Source organism: Aquarana catesbeiana, linkage group LG05 (genome assembly GCF_042186555.1).
Source record: "Aquarana catesbeiana isolate 2022-GZ linkage group LG05, ASM4218655v1, whole genome shotgun sequence".
NCBI lineage: Eukaryota > Metazoa > Chordata > Amphibia > Anura > Ranidae > Aquarana > Aquarana catesbeiana.
The window spans coordinates 37876839-37902946 of NC_133328.1; the positions used below are offsets into that span (position 1 = coordinate 37876839).

Below are 26108 nucleotides of genomic sequence, written 5' to 3' on the forward strand. Positions count from 1 at the left end.
AGAAATCAATTTATAAAGTTTTTGAAATGCGTTTTTCTGAATATTTTTGTGTCTCACTGTTAAAATAAACCTACCAATAAAATTATAGACTGATCATTTCTTTGTCAGTGGGGCAAACATACAAAATCAGCAGGGGATCAAATACTTTTTTCACTCACTGTAGAAGCTCCAAAAAAGCTCAACAAACAAAACCCCATTGTTTTCAATACCCCTTGCTGACAACTGCGCGTCCTGTAGCTTGTAGAAAAATGTTGCTCAGAAAAGTACATGACTACAGTATCACTGTGGAACTGTAGTCGCTGCTGTCTTTGGGGTCCCATGTCAAACTGCTGCATAGTATACACAAGGGGTTGCTCGCTCAGCACCGTTGCCATTCACAGAATGCCTTATATTTTTCTCAGTGAATGCAAGGCATTCTCCGATTGGATGAAGTGGGGGGTGGTGATGTCACTATCTGAGTGATCCCCTCTGGTTACTATGCAGCAGGACAGCTGGACGACACGCAACCTGGAAGACAGTGACAATCACTGTGGTAGTGTTGACTAGTACAGTGATTCTTCACTTCCAAAATGGTCCCACAGTGGTCGTGATTACTTACCCACTTCAGCTCTGGAGGATTTTACCCCCGTCATGACCAGGCCATTTTTTGTTGCTTAGCACTGCGTTACTTTAACTGACAATTGCGAGGTTGTGCAACGCTATACCCAAATGACATTTATATAATTTTTTTCACAAAAATAGAACTCTCTGGTGGTATTTGACACACACACAAAACAATATTTTTTAGACCCCTTTCACACTGCAGCGCCACGCTAAAACAGCAGCAGTCGTTTTTTGCGGTGCTTTAGTGGCGTCTTTCGGGCACCAGCGTGGCGGATTTTTTTTTAAAAAAGGAAAAGAGTCTAGTTTTGCAGCACTTTCAAAGTGCTTTCGAAGCGCTGCCCATTCATTTCAATCGGCAGGGGCGTTTTGGCAGTACTACTTATAGCGTTCCCCAGCCGCCCCAAAGATGCCACTTGCAGGATTTTTCCAAACGTCTCACACGCGCACCGCCCGAATTTGAAAGCACTCATTGTAAAGAATGGGAGGCGGTTTTCAGGCGCTTTTTAGAGGCTATTTCTAACGCTAAAATGCTTGAAAACTGACTCAGTGTGAAAGGGGTCTAACTTTCATATCCAAAGAAAAAAAAAATCTAATTATTCATAAATTTTAACCAAAATGTATTCTGCTACATGTCTATGATAAAAAAAAAAAAAATCCCAATAAAGCGTACATTGATTGGTTTGCGTGAAAGTTATAGCATCTACAAACTACTGGATATATAAATTGGAATTTTTTTTAATATGCTATTAAAGTGGTTTCTTTTTTTTATAAAACTAACAAACATGTTATACTTGCCTGCTCTGTGCAATAGTTTTGGGATCCCCCGTCGGCGCTCCAAGCCTCTCATCTTCATCGGGTTCCCCCCTCGGAAAGCTGCTTCCCCTGGGGGCACCCATGCAGGCTCGCTCCAGAGTCACACTGCTGAGTTCATTCACACAGACAGCGGGACTCAGCCCCACCCCCGCATCACATGGAAGCCAATGGCTGCTGCTGCTATCAATATGTCCAATGAGGAGAGAGATGGCTGCTGGAGCCGCTGCGCTTGTGCACTTCGCTGGATCAAATGGCCTCAGGTAAGAAAGAGGGGGGGGGGGGTTCTGCACCAACCTTAAAGTGCTATTCCAATTTTGTTGAGAAAAAAACCTTACCCTCTGGGTGATCTATGTACATTACAAGTAAATAGGGTAGCGAGCGGTCAGCTCCAAATAAACATAAAAAATAATGGTCCCAACATCCCTAAAAATTAGTAGAACAAAAAGAAGGTAAAAAGTGTCACTCATTTGTCAGTGATAGGCAATATGTGTATACCTATGACTATGACTGTAAACTGTATTCCCTACTTTTTTGAGTGTCTTTTCCAATAAATATTTGTATATTTTTACATTAACAATTGTGTTCCTTTCTATATGATGTTTCTATATGACCTTTAAAGTCCCAAACTTTCTAGCTTCTTTTTGTTCTATGTACATTACAAGGATTTTAACAAACTTTGCTGCAGATTCCTACCCTTTGTTATTCTGAAGAAATCCCTGTGTTTGTCTGTACTAATGAGTCTAATGGGAGTGGTTTCATAAATATCAATCAGCTGTTCACCTGCAGGGCTCTAATGAGGAAAGCTGCTGGGCCTGCATCCGTTTAGCCATGATTTCCTATTGGGAGTATCTCACCAAAAAATGAATTTTTTGTTGCAGGGGATGCCTGAAATCTGACTTGTATCTTCGTGTAGACTTCTAGGAAAATTGGTGAGCCAATCACATAAGCAGGAAATGATGTTTCTGGGGGGGGGGGGGGGGGGCGTTCCGTATACATTCTGTGTACAGAACACCTCCAGGTAGCCATATTGCATTCTACAGAAAATTACAGCGCTGCAGGATGAAAAGGAAAAGTAATTTTTAATAACATTCAATTATAATATGACTTGTGTCGCAATTGTATACGCTGTATTATCTTTTCTTTATTTGCCTTTTTTTTCCCCATGGAAATGGAGTTACCCTATAAGGCTTTAGAACCACTTTATTGCAGTTATCTTATAATTAGCAGTGAACATATAATGGGACTGCGATAGGGTGGCGGAAAATCTGACACCGACGTTGGGGGAGGGAGCGACTGACTAACTGCTACTGACATCTCCTGTGACTAATAATATGCACTGTCACTGTGCTAATGACACTGGCTGACAAAGAGTTAACATCTAGGGCAATCAAGGGGTTAATTGTGTGCCTAACAAGAGTTACTGTGTGTGTTTTACCAAGCAATGTGCCAGTTTTTGCTCCCTAGAAAAAAATGGCACCTTGCTGCTAACAGTAGAGAGCCCTGTGTTTTTAACCTACGTTTGTCATCATGTTTAACCTCATTGGCCGGGACCCGCTGAATGGCTTGTGCTGTAGCGAATGGCAGCACAACCAGGACAGCGTGCGCCCCCTACCTGGAAGTGCAGCGGGGCCACTCGGCTGCAGCAAGTCTGCGATAGGCGGTCTGCAAGTGGATACCAAGCTGGACCAATGGAACTATAGAATAAAGTCAGCTTTAATACAGAGCTGCATTATTATGTGTTTTATACACACATAGATTTTAGCTCAACAGGGAAGGTTCAGTTAAATCAGCAAATCAATATACTAATGTATTTCTCCATTGGTAAGTACTGTTGTCCAGGATCCCTGAGCCAGGTACTAAGCCAAACATACAGCCCAGAAAAGCCGGTAAGATATGAATATTCACCTCTTTGATGGCGCATCCCCGGTCTGCTCATCCACATAATCCCGCTTGAGCTCCTCCGGAACGTCGCTGTCACTGTCGTACTCCTGATAAGCACTTTTTTCCAGCTCATCAGATTCATACTATGAAAAGAGAACACAAGGAAGACACTCCATTTGTTACTTTTACAGGTCTAGAATTTGCAACTTACTTCAATCATTGCAGAAAACACGACTTTTTTACAATGAAGCCAGAGAGAAAAAAAAAAAAAGATTTGCTCAAAGATTTGTTCTACATTCAGACAGGTACAAATATTGAAGCCGCCATCGCCGTGATAATGACTGGCACACACTGAGCCTCTGCAACGGGAACAGAAGAACCTTCATCTCATGTATAATGCACAATACATATAACGCAACGTTAACAATGACGGAATAAAACAATCGATAGGACAAGCTTTATCCATGTTGCCTTCTGCTGTGCAGAACTTTACAAATGTTTTCTGAAGACGACAAAGGAGGCGACAAAGATTCCTGACTTTAAAGCCTATTGTGTGATTTACAAATGTAACTACTACAATTTTTTTAATCCATATTTTAAAAAATGGGTGAGAAAGCATGTATTCTTGGCACTGCTTGGCAATGCAACAGGCATTGCAATACATGGAAACAACTGACAAAGAACAACACCACGTAGGGGACTTTAAGGACCAATAACCATCAACAATTGTCAGATGGTCAATGTGGGTGTAAGGCACTGTTGCCTCTGTCTGCTAGTCTCAGAAGATTTGGAGTGAGATTTTGTGAGCATATTACACCACCCCAGGTCTGCATATGCTGTAGACAAGTGCTCCAAAGTGCACTTGGATCTCCTTCTCCTTCCTCATATGTTTTTTCCCTTGGATATTTTCCAGATATTCAAGTTTTTGGGTTAGATGACTCATAATATCTCTCCCTGGATAATACTTACCTCTGCTATGCTGCACCCATCAAGTCTGCTCCTACTTTCTTTGGCCATTTTCTGACCCTTGATTTTTGATTAGGCTCCTTTCCCTTGAGCTATTAATTGACGTTTGGGTACTTGGATGCCTCCCGGCGGTGTTAAATGATGCTCAGCCTTCTGCTGTTTTTTTAACTCAAAACTATCTCTGTCCACCAAGACCCCCTGAAGAGGACTCTACGAGTTGAAACGCGTAGGGGTCACCACTGGCCCTCGCAACCCTTGTGGCAGATCTAGCGTAACATATGTTATGTCTTTCTCTAATACCAAATGCACTGCATTTTACTCTTCTTGATATTTTAAATTATGTTCTAATAAAACTTTGTAATTTGTTATACAATTGTTGATGGTTATTGGTGCCTTAAAGTTCCCTCCATGGTGTTGTTCTTTGTAATATATTAGGGATTGGCACCTCTAACTGTGAGGTTTACTAGGTACAAGCTGTACATTTTGATGGAAACAACTGGCATCTGCAAAACACGTACTGTCCAGATGGTCATTGAAAACAGACAGAGGAATGGTCAGTTCAAAGCCAGCTTTAACTCCTTTGTGACCAGCAGGCATTACAGACCTGAACTATGGAAGATGTGCCCAAATTTGCCTATAGACTCCCTGCAGCTGATCTTTTGCCATTAATGACTGACTAGGTCTTGTTCTGTACTGTCTCACAAAAAAAAGGACATGAAACATCCTCATGTCAGAGCTGCCTACCATGATGACTGTGATTAGACATGTGCACTGCCAAAAAATTAGTTCGTTTTCGTTTCATTTGTTTTTTTTTTGTTTTTTGGGTCATTCGTTATGATCGCAATTATAAATTCGTACAATCATAAATTCGTACATTTGTACATTCGGAAATTCGTAAATTAGAAGATTTGTATATTCGGAAATTCGAACATTCGGAAATTCGAAAATTCTGAAATTTGGAAATTCGAAATCCGAAAACCCGAAAATTAGAAAATCTGAAATAGTAGTAACTAACTATTAAATTATAGGTATTGTAATTTCCTTTCAAATTTGGCTGAACGTAACGAATACAAATTTATCCGAAGTAACGAATTATTCGAAATAATGATGCCGCATCTAAACAAATGGAACGGAACAAATTAATAATAAATCATAATAATAAAAAGGTTTTATTATTGTTATTTATTATTATTAATTCATTACGTTTCATTCGCTTGGATACGGCATTCGTTATTTCGGAAAAATCTGTATTTGTTACGTTCACAAACAGCCAAATTTGAAAGGAAATTACAATACTTATAATTTAGTAGTTAGTAATAGTTAAGTTATTATTAGTTAATTATTATTTCAGATTTCCGAATTTACTAATTTACGAATGTACGAATTTACGAATGTACGAATTTACAAATTTTGGAATATTCTAATTTATGAATATTCAGAAAAATTTGTTAAACGGGTTTTCGTTAATTCGGATATTTCCAAATTAGTCATAATTCGTTAAAAAACTAATTTGGAACGAAACGAATTGCACATGTCTAACTGTGATCCTATGACTGGTGAGGTAATTATTAGGAAGCAGCTGGACAGGGGCAGACATCACAGATCCACAGAATGAATGGAGCAGGGAAAGCCTTGCATTGCAGGTACAGATTCCTCTCCAGCAAGGAGAACAGTGAGCAGCACAGTAGTGACATCACCAAATCTCACTCCTAATCTCCTCAGACTAGCAGACAGAGGCAACATCCACAGTGCCTTACACCCACATCAACCATTTGGCAAAAGGGGGATTATCCTCCAAAACATGGCAGTGGCTTACTGATCCTCCTCCTATTGTCTTGGTGTCAATATGCATGAGCAATTTCTGCATTTTGTTATCTTAGTTGAAATCTATGTAGGTCCTAGAGATGTAAAATTGGCGGAAATTTTAAACCCATGAAGTTGTAGTTTTGAAAATTTAAAGTCATTTTGTTACACTTGGAAGGTGAAATGCGGTGTTTAAAAAAATAAAAGTACAGTTTTTTTCAGTAAATAAACTAAACTTGCTTTAATTTTTTTTTTTAATACAAATGGAACAAGGACTATGTATGTTAAGAACATTTGCTGTCATGGTGGAGAACACTATAGGAAATAATATGAATCATTTACAGGTTATAAAGATAACCTAATTTGTCAGATAAATTTACCCTCTTACCTGTCAACTAAGCCCTGAGAGGACAAAGACCATCATCTACTGTATCCCAACAATCACCCAATGTAGGAGGTACAAGATGGAGCCCACAAGCAAACTAAACTGGAGCCTTTCACCTACAGCACCCACTAGTGGCTGAAATGCACATCTCTTTTGTTTGAGAACTGCATTGAGAAGTACAGTGTTACTTGAACTGTATTCCAGGATTTGTCTCTCTTCAGCTGAGAGAACTTGCAATAATTTACATAAAGGCTCAGAAATCTTTCACTAAAGTCCTCACGTTATACAGTTTGAATACCATGTCATAGTGCATCCATGTGAGTGCTAACAAACTCACTGACCATTTATACACAGACACCAATTGCAATTTAAAAAGCCACAAATGTGGGAAATTAACCTTTAATAGCCATTTTAACCTGTGTGTGCCACCTTCTGTGTCTGTACTAAGGCCAAACATTCCAGGGTATGTAAACTTTTCATCACGGCCATCTGTTTTTGTTTTTTTTTTCTTTTTGCATGATTAGTCATATATTCAATATTAAAGGCCCAAATTTCCCAATTTCTGCCAGGGTATGCAAACTTTTGAGCACAACTGTACACACACATACACTGCTCAGCCATAACTTTATGACTATCCACAACCTCCACTTTTTGCCGCCAAAACAGCTCTGAGCCGTTGAGGCATGGATGCAACTAGACCTCTGAAGGTATGTTGAGGAATCTGGCACTAAGCCATCAGTAGCAGATCCTCCTTGGATGTGAGGCCTCCCTGGAGCAAACTTGTTTTTTCAGCACATCCCACAGATGCTTGATTAGATTGTGATCTGGAGAATTTGGAGGCAGAGTCAACATCCCAAACCCTTGTTGTGTTCCCCAGACCATTCTTGAACCATACTTGCAGTGTGGCAGGGTGCATTATCCTACTGAAAGAGGCCACAGACATGGAATACCGTCTCCATGAAGGGATGTATTTGGTCAGCAACAATGTTTAGATAGGTGGTATGTGTCAATTAACCCCTTCAATACCAGGCACTTACACCCCCTTCCTGTCCAAGCCAATTTTCAGCTTTCAGCGCTGTCACTTTTTAAATGACAATTGTGCGGTCATGCTACACTGTACCCAAACTCAATTTTTACAATTTTGTTCCCACAAATAGAGCTTTCTTTTGGTGGTATTTGATCACCTCTGCGGTTTTTATTTTTTGCTAAACAAATAAAAAAAGACCGAAAATTAAAAAAAAAAAAAAAGTTTTTCTTTGTTTCTGTTATAAATTTTGTAAATAAGTACGTTTCCTCCTTCACTGATGGGAACTGATAAGTTGCACTGATAAGGCGGCACCAATGAGGTAGCACCGATGGGCACTGATAGGCGGCACTGGTGGGTGACACTGATATGCAGCACTGATAGGCGGCACTAATGGGCACTGGTGGGTACTGAAAGGCTGCACTGATGGGTACTTATGGGTGGCACTGATAGACAGCACTGCTGGTCACCGATAGGCTGCACTGATGGCTGGCACTGATAGGCATCACCGGTGGCACTGGCAGACATTTTTAATTGCCCCTGATTGGCAGTTTCCTGGGCATTGATTGGTAGCTGCCTGGGCACTGATTGGCATATCCCTGGTGGTCTAGGGTGGCATATGTGGTGGTCCAGTGTGGTGGCCATCCCTGGTGGTCCTGGCGGCATCCTGGTGGTCCTGGACAGGCATCCGAGGGTGGGCTGCACTGATAAACAATAAGCACAGACCCCCCCACCCATCAGGAGAGCAGTTGATCGGCTCTCCTCTACTCGTGTCTGCCAGACGTGAGTGAGGAAAAGCCGATCAATGGCTCTTCCTGTTTACATCGTGATCAGCCGTGATTTACCACGTGATCAGCCGTGTCCAAGAGCCTCTGTCAGAGGCTTTTTACCGAGATTGTTGTAGCGGTGTGTCAGATTGACACACCGCACCAACGATCACCACGATGCGCGCCCCCACGGTCAGACGGCGGCTGTTATCCTGCTGGACTTCATATGGCGCCCAGTCAGGATAACTGAACCACTGCCCGGCCGTCATTCTGCTATAGGCCGGACAGGAAGTGGTTAACATTCAAATAAATGGCAAGATGAAGGTTTCCAAGCAGAACATTGCCCAAAGCATCACTCTGACTCTGCTGGCTTGCCTTCTTTCCATAATGCATCCTGCTGCCATCTCTTTCCCTGGTAAGAGACATACTTACACCCGCCCATGCAAATGATGTAAAAAGAAAATGTCATTCTTCATCCCAGGCCACCTTCTTCCATTGCTTCGTTGTCCAGTTCTGATGCTCACGTGTCCATTGTAGGTTCTTTTAGGCTGTGTACAGGGGCCCGCACGGTCACCCTGACGAGTCTGCCGTTACACAGCCCCATACACAACAAACTGCGATCCTCATTTTTTTCTGCTTTCAACACATCAACTTCAATGACAACATGTTCACTTGCTGCCTAATACTTAGTACACACGATCAATAAATCAGACAAAAACACCGCCTTTAAAGCGATTGCACGATAATCTGATCCATCGTACACAGCTTTCGAGAGCCGATCATGACAGTTCATGCAACATTTTTCGAAGGGACAAACACAAAAGTTTTTGACGTACGATAGCCGATCGTACGATTTTTGTTTAATCAGTAATTATCTGAAAAAAAACCCCCAAAACACAAAAAGACCAAGACCACGCATGCTTGGAAACGAAAGAATACATTACAAAACATTGCTTCCAAAGCTGTATTCAGTCATACGAGAATTTTGTTAACTTAATTTTCGATATGAGACTAGCATGCAAAAAAATTATTTGTCTGATATTTTTATTGTGTGTACAAGGCTAAATTATATTACATCAACTTTCAGATGTCAACGTAATGAGATAACCAATGTTATTCACTTAAAGAAGAACAATAGGCAAAACTTTCTTTTCATTTGGGATAGAGTAAGGGAGGGATATAACCCGTCAGGTTTATTTTTGCCATGTGTCCTATTAGGGAGATTTCCCTTCACTTCATGCCCCATAGTCATACCAGGAAGTGAGAGGAAATCCCTGAAAATTAAGGGAATCTCTTGGGGACCCCAGGGTCAGCAGAACTAGTTTCCCCATTGAAAGATTTCCCCTCTATTACTTTTCTGAGAACAACCCAAAACTTGAGATTTTCTTTCACTTTCAATGATAATGATAAACAGGAGAAATAGAGAGAGTGAATCTCACTAATGGGGGCACAGACAGCAATAAAAACCTGACAGATGTTCTAATCCCTCTCCACTCTATCCACAATAAAAAAAAAATATTTTTCCTTTAATTATACTTTAACCTGCCACAGTGATCATAAAGTTATGGCAGGTAACACACACACATATATACTATATAAAGACTGTGTGTATAAATAATTATTGAACACATTGCCATTATTCTAGGTAAATATATTTCTAAAGGTGCTATTGACATGATTTTCACCAATGGAATGACACAAGTATTGAACACATGAAGAAATGGAGGTGCAAAAAGGCAAGAAAAGCCAAGACACCAGCTGAAATCTATCAGTAATTAGAAAGCAACCCTGCCCCTAGTCAATGCAAATTAATATCAGCTGGTTCAGTCTCAACTGATACTCTAAGCTCTCTCAAGACCTTCACAACTTTAGTGTTGCAAAACATACTGATGACATTGGTTACAGAGGGATTTCTAAACTTCTGAATGTTCCAGTAAGCACTTTTGGGGCCATAATCCGGAAGTGGTAAAAACTATTTTACCATAAACCGGCCATGACCAGGTGCTCCTAACAAATTTCTGACAGAGGAGAGAGAAGAATTATCAGAAGAGTTGTCCAAGAGCCAAGGACCAATTGTGGAGGTCTTCAGAAAGACCTGGAATTAACAGGTACAATTGTTTCAAAGAAAACAATAAGTAATGCACTCATCCTCCATGGACTGTATGCACGCTCACCACACAAGACTCCATTGCCAAAGGAAAAGCATGTTAAAGCTCATTAAAAAGTTTGCTGCACAACATTTAGACAATCCTGTGAAATATGTGGAGAATATAGTCTGGTCAGATGAGACCACAATTTAACTCTTTGGATGACATAAGACACACCATGTTTGGAGGTCAAATGGCACATCACCCCAAAAACACCCCCATACCAACAGTGAAGTTTGGAGGTGGGAACATCATGGTGTGGGGCTGTTTTTCAGCATATGGTACTGACAAACTTCATATCACTGAAGGAATGATGAATGGAAAAACGTACCAAGACATTCTTGATGGAAATCTGCTGCCATCTACCAGGATGATGAAGATGAAGGGTGGACATTTTAGCAAGACAATGATCCCAAACACAAAGCCCCAAGGAAACCTAATTGTTTTCAAAGAAAGAAAATAAAGCTGCTAGAATAGCCCAAGCCAATCACCTGACTTGAATCCAATAGAAAATCTATGGAAAGAACTAAAGATCAGAGTTCATAGATGAGGCCCACAAGAACCTTCAAGATTTTTGTGAAAGAATGGGCCAATATCACACCTGAGCAATGCATGTGACTAGTTCCTCCATACAGGAGGCATCTTAAAGCTGTCATTACAAACAAAGGAGTTTGTACCAAGTATTAAATACATTTCAGTTAGCGTGTTCAATACTTTTTCCCTGTGTCATTCCATTTTATTACACATAACTTCACGTCTGAACTTATTTGTTTTGGTTTCTTTGTATGCATAGATTGCATGGGTTGTTACCCACATGTGGTGAAAATCTCATTAGCAGCTTTAGAAATATCAATAGCACCTTTAGAAATATATTTACCTAGAAAAATGGTGACATGTTTAATACTTATTTTACCCGCTGTATGTATGTATGTATATATATATATATATATACAGTATATATATATATATATGTGTATTACTGTAAACAAGAAAGTGATTTACCAGCTGTGAACGTCACATTTACTGCTTTATATATAGGTCCCTATGTACTTTTCATGTGTGGTTAGTGTAAAATGTATAAAAATTATGTTATAAAATATATCAGGAAAAACTATATGTAGTGTAGTTACTTTCATATCACTACTTGTCCTCTAAATCTCCCAAGTTTGCTTATTTTGCTCTATGCCCTTGAAAATGGAGGACATAAAGGCCCACACTATAGAGGACAGGCACCTCTTCTCTGATTATTGTTTTCATAGAGACAGCAGCTTATCCAAGCCTGCTTTAGGCCTTAGTTTAGAGAACTGACTTCTGGTTTTATCAGCATCTTTGCCTATAAACGGTATCTTACCCCATTGGATGTCAGCACATCCTCCGTTTCATCTTCCTTCATAGAAGATTGTATCTCAAAAGGATTGCCTTCACTAATATACTGATCAAACAATGACATTGTAGTAGAGTCGGTCGCAGACACTTGTTTACTCGGTGACATCGACGGGGAACGAGACTGATTCAAACACTTAAATTCCTACAGATGGGAGTGAAAAGAAAATTCAAGAGATTAAAAACTAAACTTTGAAAATGTTTATCAAGGGAAGTATATTTAAGGTTGTAGTTTAATCTGATGTGTCGGCTGCTGCTCCAGTTATTTCCCCCCCGGGACACCACACACAGCTGCGGCCATTTGATGCTTAGCATCGTGGCTGTGGGGGAGGCCATTTGATACCTGCGCATCGGCAAGCATCAGCATAAAATCACACAGGTCTTTATTGTCTGAACCCAATTAGAAACACCTATATACTCACCTACCTTGCATTACAACAACCTGGCGCTGACACATCACATCTCTCTGAGGCCGCGTTTACACTGGTAAGACACGACAGTCGTACGACTCGCATCCGATTTCAACGAACGGGATCCAACTTTGATCCCCACAATAGCAGGCCCTTTCAGTCTGGTATGGATTTTTAAGAGGAACCCCACGGCAAAATATTTAAAAAAAAAAACAGCATGGGGTTCCCCCCAAAATCCATACCAAACCCTTATCCGCAGCCCGGTAGTTCAGGATAGGGAGGGGACGAGCGAGCGCCCCCTTCAACTGGACCATACCAGGCCACATGCCCCCAACATGGGGGTGTGGGTGCTTTATGGCAAGGGGGGGCTCTGCGCCCCCCCACCCCAAAGCACCTTGTCCCCATGTTGATGGGGCATGATAGGGTGGTGATGTCACAAGGAGGTGGAGTCTCCGGATGACGTCACCGGGTGGCCACACCCCATATCTATTAAAAAAAACACAGAGAGCGGAGCTCACACAACTGAGGGAGCTAGTGGCAGGAGAAGATCAGAGGAAGAACTGGCATATGAAGAAGACAGCAGAGAGAGATGAACCCAGAGGAAGAACTGACAGTGGAAGAAGATATCAGCACAGAGAGAAGAACCGGCAGAGGAATAAATATAATAAATTACTTTGTCATACTGTGTTCATTTTTTGACACTTTTTTTGGGTAAATGAGTAGGGGTAAAATGTACCCCCATACTCATTCACATTGGGTGGGGGATCTAGGGCCCCCCGCCCACAGACTCCGACAACCACTGCCCAGGGTTGTCAGGAAGAGGCCCTTGTCCCCATCAACATGGGAACAAGGTGCTTTGGGGTTGGGAGCGCAGAGCCACTCCTGCCCCAAAGCACCCACACCACCCATGTTAAGGGGAAGGGGCCTGGTATGATCCAGGAGGAGGGAGGTTCTCGCTCGTCCCCTCCCTATCCTGACCTGCGTGCTCGGATAAGGGTCTGGTATGGATTTTGGGGGGGGACCCCCGACTTTTTTTTTGGCGTAGGGGTTCCCCTTAAAATCCATAACAGACCGAAGGGTCTGGTATGGAATTGGGGGGGGGGGGGGGGATTCTATGCCTTTTTTTTTTTTTTAGTTTTGGGGTGAGGTTCCCCTTCCAGATCCTCAGAGCAAAGATCGCATGCCAAAGTCGGATCAGTTGAGATGATGCTCTGACTTTGATCTGACTTCAATGATATTCAATGGGCTGAAATAGGACCAAAGTAGTACAGGAACCTTTTTCAAAGTCGGATCGACTTGTGTCGGACCAGTTAAGACGGCACTCATAGGAACCATTGATTTATTACACGTCATGCGACATGTACTCCCAATGTCGGAGCGTATGTCATACCAGTGTGAACCCAGCCTGAGCGAGGAACCTTTTATTTGATAATGGCATTTCCAATGAGTATCCTTTTGAAACTACCAAGACTCTATGAATTTGCAATATATGAGCCCTCTGTTATTTTTTTTTTTAATCAGATAATTTTTATTGAAAACAAAGATAATATTTTAATTTTACAACAAACATATCAAATAACTGTGAGGACACAGATTTATCCATTCTTGTGGCCAGCCTGCTACATAGTGTATGTGTTCACACTTTATAAAAGGCAACAGTTCATGTAAAATAAAGAAGCATTGTCTAAACAAGTAGTCTGTTGTCCTTGAGTTACTTTATATTGTGTGTGCCCTCATTATATCCTATCCCCCAACTCTACTCCCAGCCCTTAGCAGGGCCATCAAGCGGGGCAGGGGTGCCACATAACCCTAAACAGTGGGGAGTGGTTCACAGTATTTATTTATATTAACCGTTGGGTAAAACAAAACAATACATTCAACCACTGCAGATCTAGATACCATCACAGCAAGTATATGCTTTCAGTTTAAATTGTACACGGAGCACTACCTCACCGTTCGAACCCCCCGGCCACACACTCCATCTGCCGGGCTAACAATTTCTATGGTTAAGCGGACGATGAGGTCCTGCCACCGAGAATTTTATTTTGAACCAAATGTAGGGGAGCTAAACCTCTAGCCAAGCATCCCAGATATTTTCAAACTTCCTTGGGCTACCTCGATGTTTGTACGTCAACTGCTCCCTTATAAGAGAGTCATTTATGGCAGTAACCCATTCCGTATGTGTAGGAGGTAATACCGATAGCCATTTTCTAGCAATAAGTTTTCTAGCTATAAATAGTGCCCTGAGAATGGCTATATAGGTGTGGGGTGTATACTGTTCCTCATCTAACCAGCCTAGTAGGCAAAGTTTAGGGTCTACTTCGAGCTTAATGTTCCAAATTCTATTAATAGTACTTATCACTGTGGACCAATATCTTTGCAATTTTGGGCATTTCCATAGCATGTGTATATGTGTACCATTATCCACAAGACGAGGACAAAATGGGTCGTCCCTTCTATGCCATTTGTGTAATTTCTCGGGTGTACGGTAAGTACGGTGGATAATAAACAATTGAGTACGTTTTTGAGATGAGGAAAGTGATACTAAGCACATTATCAGGTATGGTGGCCCATTCCTCATCCCAAAGATGTCCTATATCTTCCCCCCAGCCAGCTCTGCAGTTCCGTGACATAGCTTTAGATACTTGACATAGGAGAGACCCATATAGGGAGGATATCTGTCCCTTCCGAGACGATGATGAAACTAGCTGTGTAAGTATTGTGGGCCTAGTTAGTTCCCAAGTAGAAATTGGAGATTGTGCCGATATAGCGTGCCAAAGTTGCAGGTATTGGAAAAAAAAGGTATTTGGCAGATTGAATTCCACACGCATTGATTGGAAGTCTTGCAAGAGGGCTCCATGGTACAACTGTGGAATATACACAACACCACTCCTAGACCAGGCGGAGAAACCCTGTAATTTACCTAGTTCTGGGTAGTTCCTATTGTTCCAAATACAGGACCAGTTAGTGTATCGCGCATGTTGGAAATGCTGTTTGCCTTTACTCCATACTCTGTCCATGAGTACCAGGGTGGGGTAAGATGGTAACACCCCTAGCTCTCCAACTTCTATGCATTCCACAAGGCCATCACCGGATAATATTCCTTATAGGATCAGAGGACTCGGGGTACAGCCAGCCGGTAAATGCTGCAATTGAGCTGCTATGAAATAATAAAATGGGTTTGGAATGCCAGGCCACCCGAGTCCTTCGTTTCTTGCAGAAAACTGACAAATAATGCTTGTAGCATACTTGAATTTGGTTATATCCTACTTAATTGACGATTCATAATGTAGATGCGCATGTGCCCCATATGTTCCTCACGTCCAACAGGTGCGATCTCCCGTAGGCTTGTTTTTGGACCATCGCACCTCCCTGGTGGGTGACCATCCAGAAACTACTTAGTTTTGATATTTTTAGTTTGCTCTGGTTATATACTAGTTCTCTATTCAAGGTATGACCCTCATGACTAATGAATAGGGATGGGCTCGATGTTCAAGTTGAACAAGTTGCCTGCCACGGAGTGCCCCATAATTCACTGCGAGATCGCAGAGCATTGACGGCTGCCGATTGGCCAAAACATGCACCTGACCTGCATGCTTTGGCCAATCACAGCGAGATGTGCTGCGAGAGCCATGATTAGCCAAAGGCAGGGTGCCTTTGCGCAATCATGACTCAGGGGCTAAGTCCATGCCCCACACTATATAAGGTTGCTGCTTACACAGCAGCCATATAAAATGAATGAATAAAGATTGGGCAGGTAGTTAGTGTAGTGTGTAGTCAGTCAGTGTAGTATATATTATACAGTTCAGAGTATATAGTGCAGTCCTTATAGTATATATAATGCAGTTCAGAGTATATAGTGCAGTTCGTGTAGTATATAATACAGTTCAGTCTGTATAATACAGTTCAAAGTATATATATATATATATATATATATATATATATATATATATATATATATATATATAAGGGTCCAGAGGTAGAGATAGTCAGCACAGAACATAGTCCAGAGGGTAGTATTGGGGGCATTAGTGGTAGGTTGACCAAAGCACATAAACCCAAAGTAAGTATAGTAACAAGTCCTAGTTGCAATCTCGGCACACCCAATAAGAGGATAGTATGCGACCAGTCTAAACTACGTGGCATGTTCACCAATGCCAGCAGCCTGGCAGACAAGATGGGTGAACTAGAGATACTGTTGTACGAGGAGGATTTGGATTTTGTGGGAATTTCAGAGACCTGGTTCAACAGCTCTCATAATTGGCTGGCAACCATTCAAGGTTATTCCCTTTATTGCAGGGATAGAGAGGGTAAAAAGGGGGGAGGGGTATGCCTGTATATTAAGAATAATGTACAAGTGAATGTGAGAGATGACATTACTAAGGGAGCTAGGCTAGACAAAGAAATATACATTGTATAATTAAAAATAACATGATAAACAGTAATATCACCTTAACAGTTTATTGTACATAATTCACAATAATAATAATAGATACATTCATGTATAGTAATTAAAAGTTCCAATTCATAAGGATATGATGTTAATAATAATAATAATTAATGATAAAATGCATGTTATTAAATCTCAGAATCACGATTGCAATGATTATTGCGGCTAATGATGCTACATCATTGAAATCATGCGATTCTGTGATTCTTGCAAAGGTACAAAAGGTTCCCTCCAATATAAAATGTTTATTTAAAAGAATTATACCAGTAAAGTTTAGATTTCTCAAAATCTGTATGCAAATCATATTTCCCCCAATGATTTGCTCAGCTTACAAATTACATAAGCACTTATAACTTAGTTATGACGCTGCATCCTAATATTCAGTGTGTAACCCTGCTGCACGCTCCGGAGGACAGGACAAGGATAATCCTTTCACCAGTTTCTCCTCCTAATTTATTTCATAGTTAAATCAGCAAGACATGGACACAATGTTATAGAAAGACATTATCACAGCCGTCACAGTGTCAGAAGTTCAATTTGTGTATTAATCTTTAATATGCAGTGAAAGAGAGAGAATGGCACTATAGATGAGTAGAAGAGGACCAGAATCAGTGATCATAATATTCATGTTCCTGGCTACTAATGTTTTTTCTTCTCCATCACAAACTCTCCTAATGACTTGTCTATTGGCCACCGACATCAGGCGACACTGCTGTGTGTTACAAGAGATCAGAGTCTAACCCTCTTCCAGGAAAGCGTTCCCACGCTTTATATGTCAATAAGGGACGACCAAATCTGCCCACGCTCAGTTTAATACGGGTTTGGTGACACCGGCAGGAAGTCTGTGAACCTCCAACTTACGCCAAAAATCACTGAAGTCTATGGAAAACCAATTTTATTTTTTCGGTCTATTGTCAAGGCTAATTGAAAAAAAATAAAAAGCATAGGAAGCGTGTACCAATGCATATTTTTATTTATTTATTTATTTTTGCCTTCCGTATGCTTTAATACAGATGCACATACAAGTGCCATGATAGGGAACCAATACATGAAATGCATTTTTGTACTTGGACCCACTTTATTTAAACCTGATAGGATGCTTACAATAGTCAGCTTTTATTTATAATGTAAAACTTTTATCCCAAAAGGAAAAAAAAAAAAAAAACTGTTGCTGTAACTGCTTATAAGGTGTGAACTAGAGTTTGGCTTCAATTTGTTAGTGTATACCAATCTGCTAGTCCATCTAACACTCCACCCACTCCCCCCCCCGACTGACAATACCCCTGTTCTTCTTCATCCAGAGTGGGAACACTCTAACACAGGAGGTGTATTACTAGCCAGAGCACCAGGTGAAAACAGAGTAAAAAAAAAGAAAAGAAAAGTAAAACAGCCACCACATTTAATGATTGGTAAACTGCAATATATTACATTTTTGGCTTTGGGTTTAATGCTGCTTTAAGTCTTTGTTTTGTGGCCTGTGAGGTTGAGCTACATTGCAGAGACAACAGCTAGTATGCTTGTTGGGTGCTAGGTATTAGAAAATAGCCTACATTTTCTTGATCCTCCATCCCTTGGACATCATTCCAGTCCATTGAAATGGGAGCAGAACGGGACTCTTTAGGTTCCCTAAACTCTAGAAATCAATCGGATATGACATTGTTTAAATGTATGTGCTTGCCAACCAAATTCATTGCGATGGCCCTGTGCTTCCCAACCAATCCCACTGCAATGGCCCTCAAGAACTTAATTTTTTGGTTATGTAGGCATTCATGTATTTCTTGATTGGGTCATAATATGTGTATATATTGATTTGATCCTTCTCTTCAGCCAAGAACACATGACCGGTGGTTTCTGCTACAAAAAGATATCTAGCACTTTCCAATACTTAGGACCACAAAGAGGAGTTCTGAGACAAATCAGAAAACCTCTATTGACCTCCTGGAGGTGATTCTCTTTTTCTATGGAGAAAAGGTAAGGAACCTACACTGTGCCTGTTAGGTTGTTGCATTGGAGACAATATTTCAACTGATCCAGTCAGGACAGTCAGGACCTGGACAACTGCTAGTAAAAGCCACATGTCTCTAACCATACCGAAATTGATAACTAGCTCCCACAAAACCTTTAACGCACTTACATGTAACTGTATAATGCTGAAACTGGACTTGACTGGGCACAGCTCCCATGTTTCATTTTCGAGGAACATTCGGAGCTCCTCAAGCCGCGTTCTGTAAAACAGATAACACGCTGCAATTAGCGGAAAGCAGAAAATGACAATGACAACATAAAAACATTGTGAAAGTTCATAATGGCCTAAAACCTGAGGCCTAATCTCTTTTGACTGGAAAATAAATAAATTAGCAGTAACATGAAAATGCCTTGAGCAGACGGGAAAAAGAATCAGTAATTCGAGAGACACACAGAGGACAGTCGAGGACTTAAACACTAAAAAGCTTTATTCTGTCCTTGCATTCATCCTGTGCACTTTATTGAGTACAAAGGCAAATGACAATTCATTAATCTTTCAGAACCACCCAATTGAGGCGCTTTTGGTGCCCTCTCAGCAGGAAGGTTTTGAGACTATTCTGATGAAGCAGACTTATATTAACTACACAAACACACTTAAGAAAAGAGAGAGAAACAAAAATTCTAACTACACTAAATTGGTCAGGCTATACTGCACACTTGCACCTATTAATAGCATACAATTGCCGTAAAAAATAGACTTAAAAATAAATAAATAAATAGCACGGAGGCTGTATGCTCCAAAATAAAACCAGCACATGGTTTCTGATCATTTTTATTGTAAAATAGTCTCTTAAAGTGGTTGTAAACCCTGTACAACTACTTTTACATTTTACGTATATATAATATCTATATACTTTTACCTACAGGTAAGTCTATATTAAAGCTTACCTGTAGGTACTGGAAATATCTCCTAAACCTGTACGTTTTAGGAGATATTTATCATCTACGCTTGCGCTGACGTCATCGACGCGTGCGCACTGAAGAAAGGGCACTGTCGTACCGTTTCTAAAGGGCTTGTGCCATGACTAGCAGCTCGTGACATCACGCAACTCCGGCCAGTCAGAGAGCCGGAGTCCGCGGTCCCGGAAGGAAGAGAGGTGAAGATGGACGCTTCCACACAGCGGTGACATCGCAGGCTTCCTTTGCAGGTAAGTGCAACATAATGGGCAAGTATGCAATGCATACTAGCCCATTATGCTTTTACTTTGCAGGGGAAAAAGAGGAAGTAAAACCCATCAGGGTTTGCTTCCTCTTTAAAAGGCCTAGTCTTTTGATTTTATTTATTCATTTTAAATAACCAGAACTAGGGATATACTGGATGAAAATACATTAATCAGTACCGGTTAATGATTTAAAACTGATCCTACCTCCCCTCTTCAGTGCACCTTAACCCCCACCCAACCCAGATTCCCAATATAAATCCCTGGATATAAGACAGAGCTATTTTAGTGATTTTTATAGCATAAATATATTGCAAGAAGGATTTTTGCTTACCATGCATGTTTTTTTAGAAGATATGATTCCACTTATTCCTTTGCTAATGAACCTGTTGGGCTGGATTATCGAAGGATAGGAAATTATGTTGGCAGGAAGTAGGGGGAGGGAAAAAGGGACTTGAATACTCCCTTGTGCTGAGGAGACAAAGGGAGTAGGTTTTGTAGGACTCCATAATGACACAACAAGAAAGGGCTGTTCCAGAAGAGACTTCACCTGAGGATGACGCTATTGACCGATTTCCTGCAACCACTCATAGTGAGTAGAGCCTGGGGTCCTGGCTGTCTATGGAGATCGTGAAGCCACTATAACTTTAGCCAAGTAACGTAAGTGTATTCCTGCTGTACAGGGCCCTCTGACTCCTCTTGTACCAAATTGTAATGTAACTGTAATGTCTGCCTTCATTTTGCTAACCACTTCAGCCCCGGAAGAATCTACCCCCTTCCTGACCAGAGCACTTTTTGCGATTCGGCACTGCGTCCCTTTAACTGACAATTGCGAAGTTGTGCAACGTTGTACCCAAACAAAATTGACGTCCTTTTTTTCCCACAAATAGAGCTTTCTTTTGGTGGTATTTGATCGCCTCTGCGATTTTTATTTTTTGCGCTATAAACAAAAAAAAGAGCGACATTTTTGGAAAAAAAAGCAATATTTTTTACTTTTTGCTATAATAAATATAAAAATATATAAAAAAAACTATGTTTAGGCCAATATGTATTCTACTACATATTTTTGGTAAAAAATGGCAATAAGCGTATATTGATTGGTTTGCGCAAAATTTATAGCTCTACAAAATAGCGGATAGTTTTATGGCATTTTTATTATAATTTTTTTTTTATTAGTAATGGTCGCGATCTGCGATTTTTAACGGGACTGCGACATTATGGCAGACACATTGGACATTTTTGACACTATTTTTGGACCACTGTCATTTATACAGCGATCAGTGCTATAAAAATGCATTGATTACTGTGTAAATGACACTGGCAGTGAAGGGGTTAACCACTAGGGGGCAGTGAAGGGGTTAAGTGTGTCCCAGGCAGTGATTCTAACTGTGAGGGGCTGAGCTTCAACACACAGGACAGTGATCACTGCTATCGATGACAGAGAGCTGTGATCACTGTCCTGTCACTAGGCACAACAAGGGAAATGCTTTGTTTACAAAAGCATCTCCCCGTTCTTCTCTCTGTGACACGATCGCGGGCACCCAGCGGACATCGAGTCTGCGGGACCCGCGGTCACAGAGACCGCAGCGGGCGCGCATGTGTCTACGGCGGCTCGCACGAGCTTGCGACACCGCTTCTTAAAGGGGACGTACCTGTACGCCCTTTTGCCTGCCAGTGCCATTCTGCTGACGTACATCGGCGTGCGCTGGTTGGCAAGCGGTAGAGCGCTGCGCAAACTGTTGCCTCTATATAAATCCTGTATGTTGATAATAATAATAATACACAGACTGATTAACTGGAAATTTTAGGTAGCGTGTGCATGTGTTTAAGGTATATTCGTCAGTCCTGTATTGTCTTGTATTGTATTCCTATAATTGTAAATAGTTTGTATTACAGCATTTTGTTTAGTAAAGCACATTAATACACGACAGAGGTTTGATTGCTTCCTTGCCTTTACGGCAAAGAACCTTAAAAGAACTGCAGTGCAGGATGGTCCTTCTTGGATGGTTCATAGCTCTTTGGTAAAATAGAAAGTTCACATTGGGCCAGCTCAGGTGATGACGTGAGACGTCAGATGGGAAGGGAGGAGCTGGAGGTGTGTCAGTAAGCTGGCGTCCTGGCGGCCTCTCTCCAACGGCAAGGCAAGCGGACGAGGCAGACAGCGTTGAGAGGCGAGGAAAACAGAGCACGGTGCTCAAACGCTGTAACCAAAGCGCCTGGAGCCTGGCGAGAACCGGGCTCAAGCAACGCGGTCTTAAATGACGGGGTGACGATCTCGCTCTCCCCACAGGGCCCCTCCGTGCTCTCTCCCCCCCCTCCCCGGGATCCGGCAGTAGGACGGATAGGATTTGTTAGAAGACGCCTTACAGATCGGGACCCGCTAAACCCGCAGCGCTTCACAGTCGGACCCCCTAACGGAGACTGCATGCAGTCGGTATCGGATTGTGATCTCAGAAGCAGAGGTGAATGGATGGATGGGTGGTGGTAAGAGATACACTTTCCTGCTCAGCTCCAAAGGTAAGAGAGTAATAGAAATTTGGCTCCAAAGGGAAGATATATCAGAAGAGAGAAAAATTAAGGTACGGCAGCTGCAGAATGAGATGATAGGAGATATTGTACGTGGCTATATACAATCATAGAAGGTTACTCTGAATACTGCCTCTGTCTTACTACTACTACTACTCACCTTACTGCTGACACTGGAATGCTGGGAAATAAGTTATATGACTCTACATAATACATTATAATATCACTAACATCCCTGGAGTTATACCCTAGCGTTAATTGAAGTTATTACAGCATCCGTTGTGGTACCACGTATAGGGTAAATATAAGTGTGATGAGTAGCGGGACATTACGGTTTCAGGTCAATATACCATTGTGTACTTCCGCTAATATTGCCACACCTGCCCTGAATTACTGAATACTAACAAAACCTAGAGGAGGAGACGTTGGTTTATACAGAGGCGGTAAGACACGTCTTGGTAAAGCATTTCTGATACACGGCCATCCTCCTGGTATATCTGAAACTCCCGAGGCAGGACACGCGAGGTACTAAGGTATACAAATAAATACATCAGTATAAATTATTGTTTATTGATAGTATCTTAATACCCCTGTACCAGAAATATTAGTCCCAGAAATAGTAGTGTTGCCAGCGGTAACTCTATTACATTGGTGCCATCTGGGGGACTGAGAGGTAGGACGCAAAGTGTGGCCAAATATATCAATGTAAAGGATCACCAGTATCTGCAATATTACCGCTACTGTATGCGACACCTAACTACCACCCTACGGATATAACAGGTAACAATTAGGAAAGAAGACGCTGGTTTTTGAGGCACAAAATATATCAATAGATACTGTAACAAATACTGATATCATAATATCCCGATATCTGAAGTTCCCGCTAATGACCATCAATACTAACATTATCATCTTACCGTCTTACCGGTGATAGATGGGAGAAGGGACACAAGCCAATGAGCACAGGGCTAAATCAACTAGGGTAAATTACTGAAAACCTGGGCATCATCATTACATGGTCTCATAGGGAAAGCCGTGCACGCTATATTAGACGTTAAGGTATCTAGCTATGCCTTTAAAAGTACAATTTCTCCTGTACAGCTGATACTAGATTTTGGACATCAGAAACAGTGGCACTGCTTACAGCAAACACTACCTCATTAATACCCAACAGAAAGGGGAAATAAAAAGCAGTAAACCTCCAAGAGAGAGGTAGCAAGGCAAAGACGGAAGTGACAGTTAACAGTTCTCTTATAGCACCCCAGCATAGAAAGCAGGCTACCTACTCTGTTCCTCATTAAAAAAATAACTTGGGGGTTCAGTATACCCAGTATACCGAGGAAAAGATAAAAACCCAAACGGGTAGAATGAGAACTAAAGAAGTACAAGGCACCTTGGATGCAAGATGAATAGAAGGCAGTAGGAGAAAAAACGTGCGCAAAGATAGCTGCAAGAACATAAAACTGCCCTAGTGTAGGAACAACGAAGAATCATTTGCACCATTAAGATAAAGTGACTAAAACCCTACATACCCAGCTTACTGGAATAAATAATGAGTAGAAACGCAACCAAAGCAGGGAAAGGGGGACCACGAAGACACCAAAGGACAACCTCACTGGAAGTACCACCGGGAGATTAATTAAGCAATATTTAGCCGGGGGGGGGGGGGGGGGAGAGTCCGGGGAGTGCCCAGCAAGAAGCCCAAACGTCAACTATGGTGGACAAAAGGAAAAAGGGACAAAATGGGAAGGGAGATCAGACCCCCGACCAATCAAGAGAGTCGTCATTAATTGAAAGTGCATCTGAAACATCCAGAATGGTGGAACACAGACAAGACCCAGAACTTCCTTCAATAAACGAAATCGCAGAGATGTTCAAAGCACTTGAAACCTCAATCAAATCAGAGATAAGTATGCTGAGGACAGACCTAGGTAACCTACTGGCCAGAGTCGAGAGAGCAGAAGACATAATGGATCAACAGGAGCAAGAAATCTCTGATTTAAAAGAACAAATTAAAATAACTCAACAAAACCAGATAAAAATATGCTATAGGTTAGAGGACCAGGAGAACAGAAGTCGCAGACAAAACTTGAGAATCCGTGGAGTCCCGGAAAAGAGGGGCGAGGACCTAAGGAAGACCGTAGTGGCCATCTTCTCCCCCCTCTTGGAACTGGGAGGAGAGGATTTCCCAAAAATTGAGCGGGTACACCGGATAGGAAGGTTGGATACTAGTCAAACAGAAAGAAGTTGTGATATAATTGTGAGGATTAGATTCTACGCAGATAAGGAAAAGATATGGGTAAAACTGAGAGGGCAAACACCACTCCAATATGAGGAGGCAAGGATTCAAGTATTCGCAGACCTAGCCAAAGACACTTTAGCGAGAAGACGCCATCTGAAGCCCCTTCTGGAACAAATGACAAATCAAAATATAAAATATACATGGGGATTTCCCGCATGCCTACTGGGAAGTAAAGACGGCAGAACAGCCAGGCTAAGATTCCCGGGGGAGTTAGAGGAATTCTGCAGGAAATTGGGCCTACAGGTGCCGGCGACGATGGACTGGTCCAATGAACAGTGGATAGAATTGGGAATAGGATTAGTGTAAAAGGAAAAGGGGGTAGAGGGGGGATTTGGGAGAGGGGGGGGTGGGAAAAGGGAAAATTAGTAAAAGATAATAGAGAAGATGGTGAGCCGTTAGGAGAAGACTAGCACACCCGGTCGCCACGGCAACGTCGACCGGTGATCTGGCACACCAACAGCCCCACCTTTGGAGGTGGAGACCAATGGAGGGCTACGACTTACGTGACCCACACTGGCCTAAGGGTCTAGTGAAGACCAAGGGGGGAACAGGAGGGGAGGGGGAGGAGGGTGGGGAGGGGGAGGATGGGGGGAGGAGTACGGGGAGGGGCTACATCCCAGTCTTAATAATGAGAAAGCGGGACATCTCTCCAGGGTCTAAGGCAGAGGGCGTCGGTAGGGGGGTAGAAAAATGACATTAACTACAATAAAATGCACAACGTACAATATCAAAGGCCTAAACATGGCCAACAAAAGACGAAGTATCTTTAACGAGCTTAGGTTACTTGGATCAGAGGTGGTATTCCTTCAGGAAACACATATATCACATCAGTCAAGACTAAGACTATTTTCAGGGGAATACCCGACCTGGTACCAAGGAGACACTATCTCAAATAGAACACGGGGGGTTGCCATTGGATTTGCAAAAAGAACTAGGTTTGTGCTGGAGGATAGATTAGTAGATGTAGAAGGTAGATACTTATTCCTTAGAGGCAGATTGAATGAAAGAGACTACACACTAGCTAATATCTATGCACCAAATAAAAGCCCGATGAAATACATGGCAAAAATTTTGGAGAAATTAATGAAGTTTAGGAAAGGGCATTTGATACTAATGGGGGACCTTAACTTTTGTATGGACCCGGGACTGGACAGTACGGCCCGAGCACAGGGGAAGAATAGTGTACAATTAAGAAAGATTAAGCAAAAGCTCGCCAGCCTCCAGCTGGTGGACATATGGAGAGTTCAACATCCACGAAAAAGGGACTATACGTTTTATTCCCCTGTGCACGGGTCATACTCCCGGATCGACTACGGATTGGTGGATCATAGGGAAATTGACAAGGTGGCAGACTCCAGGATAGGAAATATAACTTACTCAGACCACGCTCCAATGACCATGGAAATAATAATAGGTGAAGAACTGGGCTACTCAGGGCAGTGGCGCCTAAACGAAAAGCTGAT

At 41.7% G+C, this 26108-nt stretch overlaps 1 protein-coding gene across 1 annotated transcript in view; it reads right to left on the bottom strand.

The window, feature by feature from the left end:
- The window catches only part of VPS50 (VPS50 subunit of EARP/GARPII complex), a 390966-nt gene that overhangs the window by 73339 nt on the left and 291519 nt on the right, over positions 1 to 26108 (bottom strand). Inside the window, exons 17-19 of the mRNA XM_073629604.1 lie at positions 18767 to 18857; positions 11741 to 11917; positions 3322 to 3440 (exon numbers count right to left, since the gene is read on the bottom strand). Of these exons, the coding sequence (XP_073485705.1) occupies positions 3322 to 3440; positions 11741 to 11917; positions 18767 to 18857 (387 nt within the window). The remainder of the gene's footprint in view (positions 1 to 3321; positions 3441 to 11740; positions 11918 to 18766; positions 18858 to 26108) is intronic.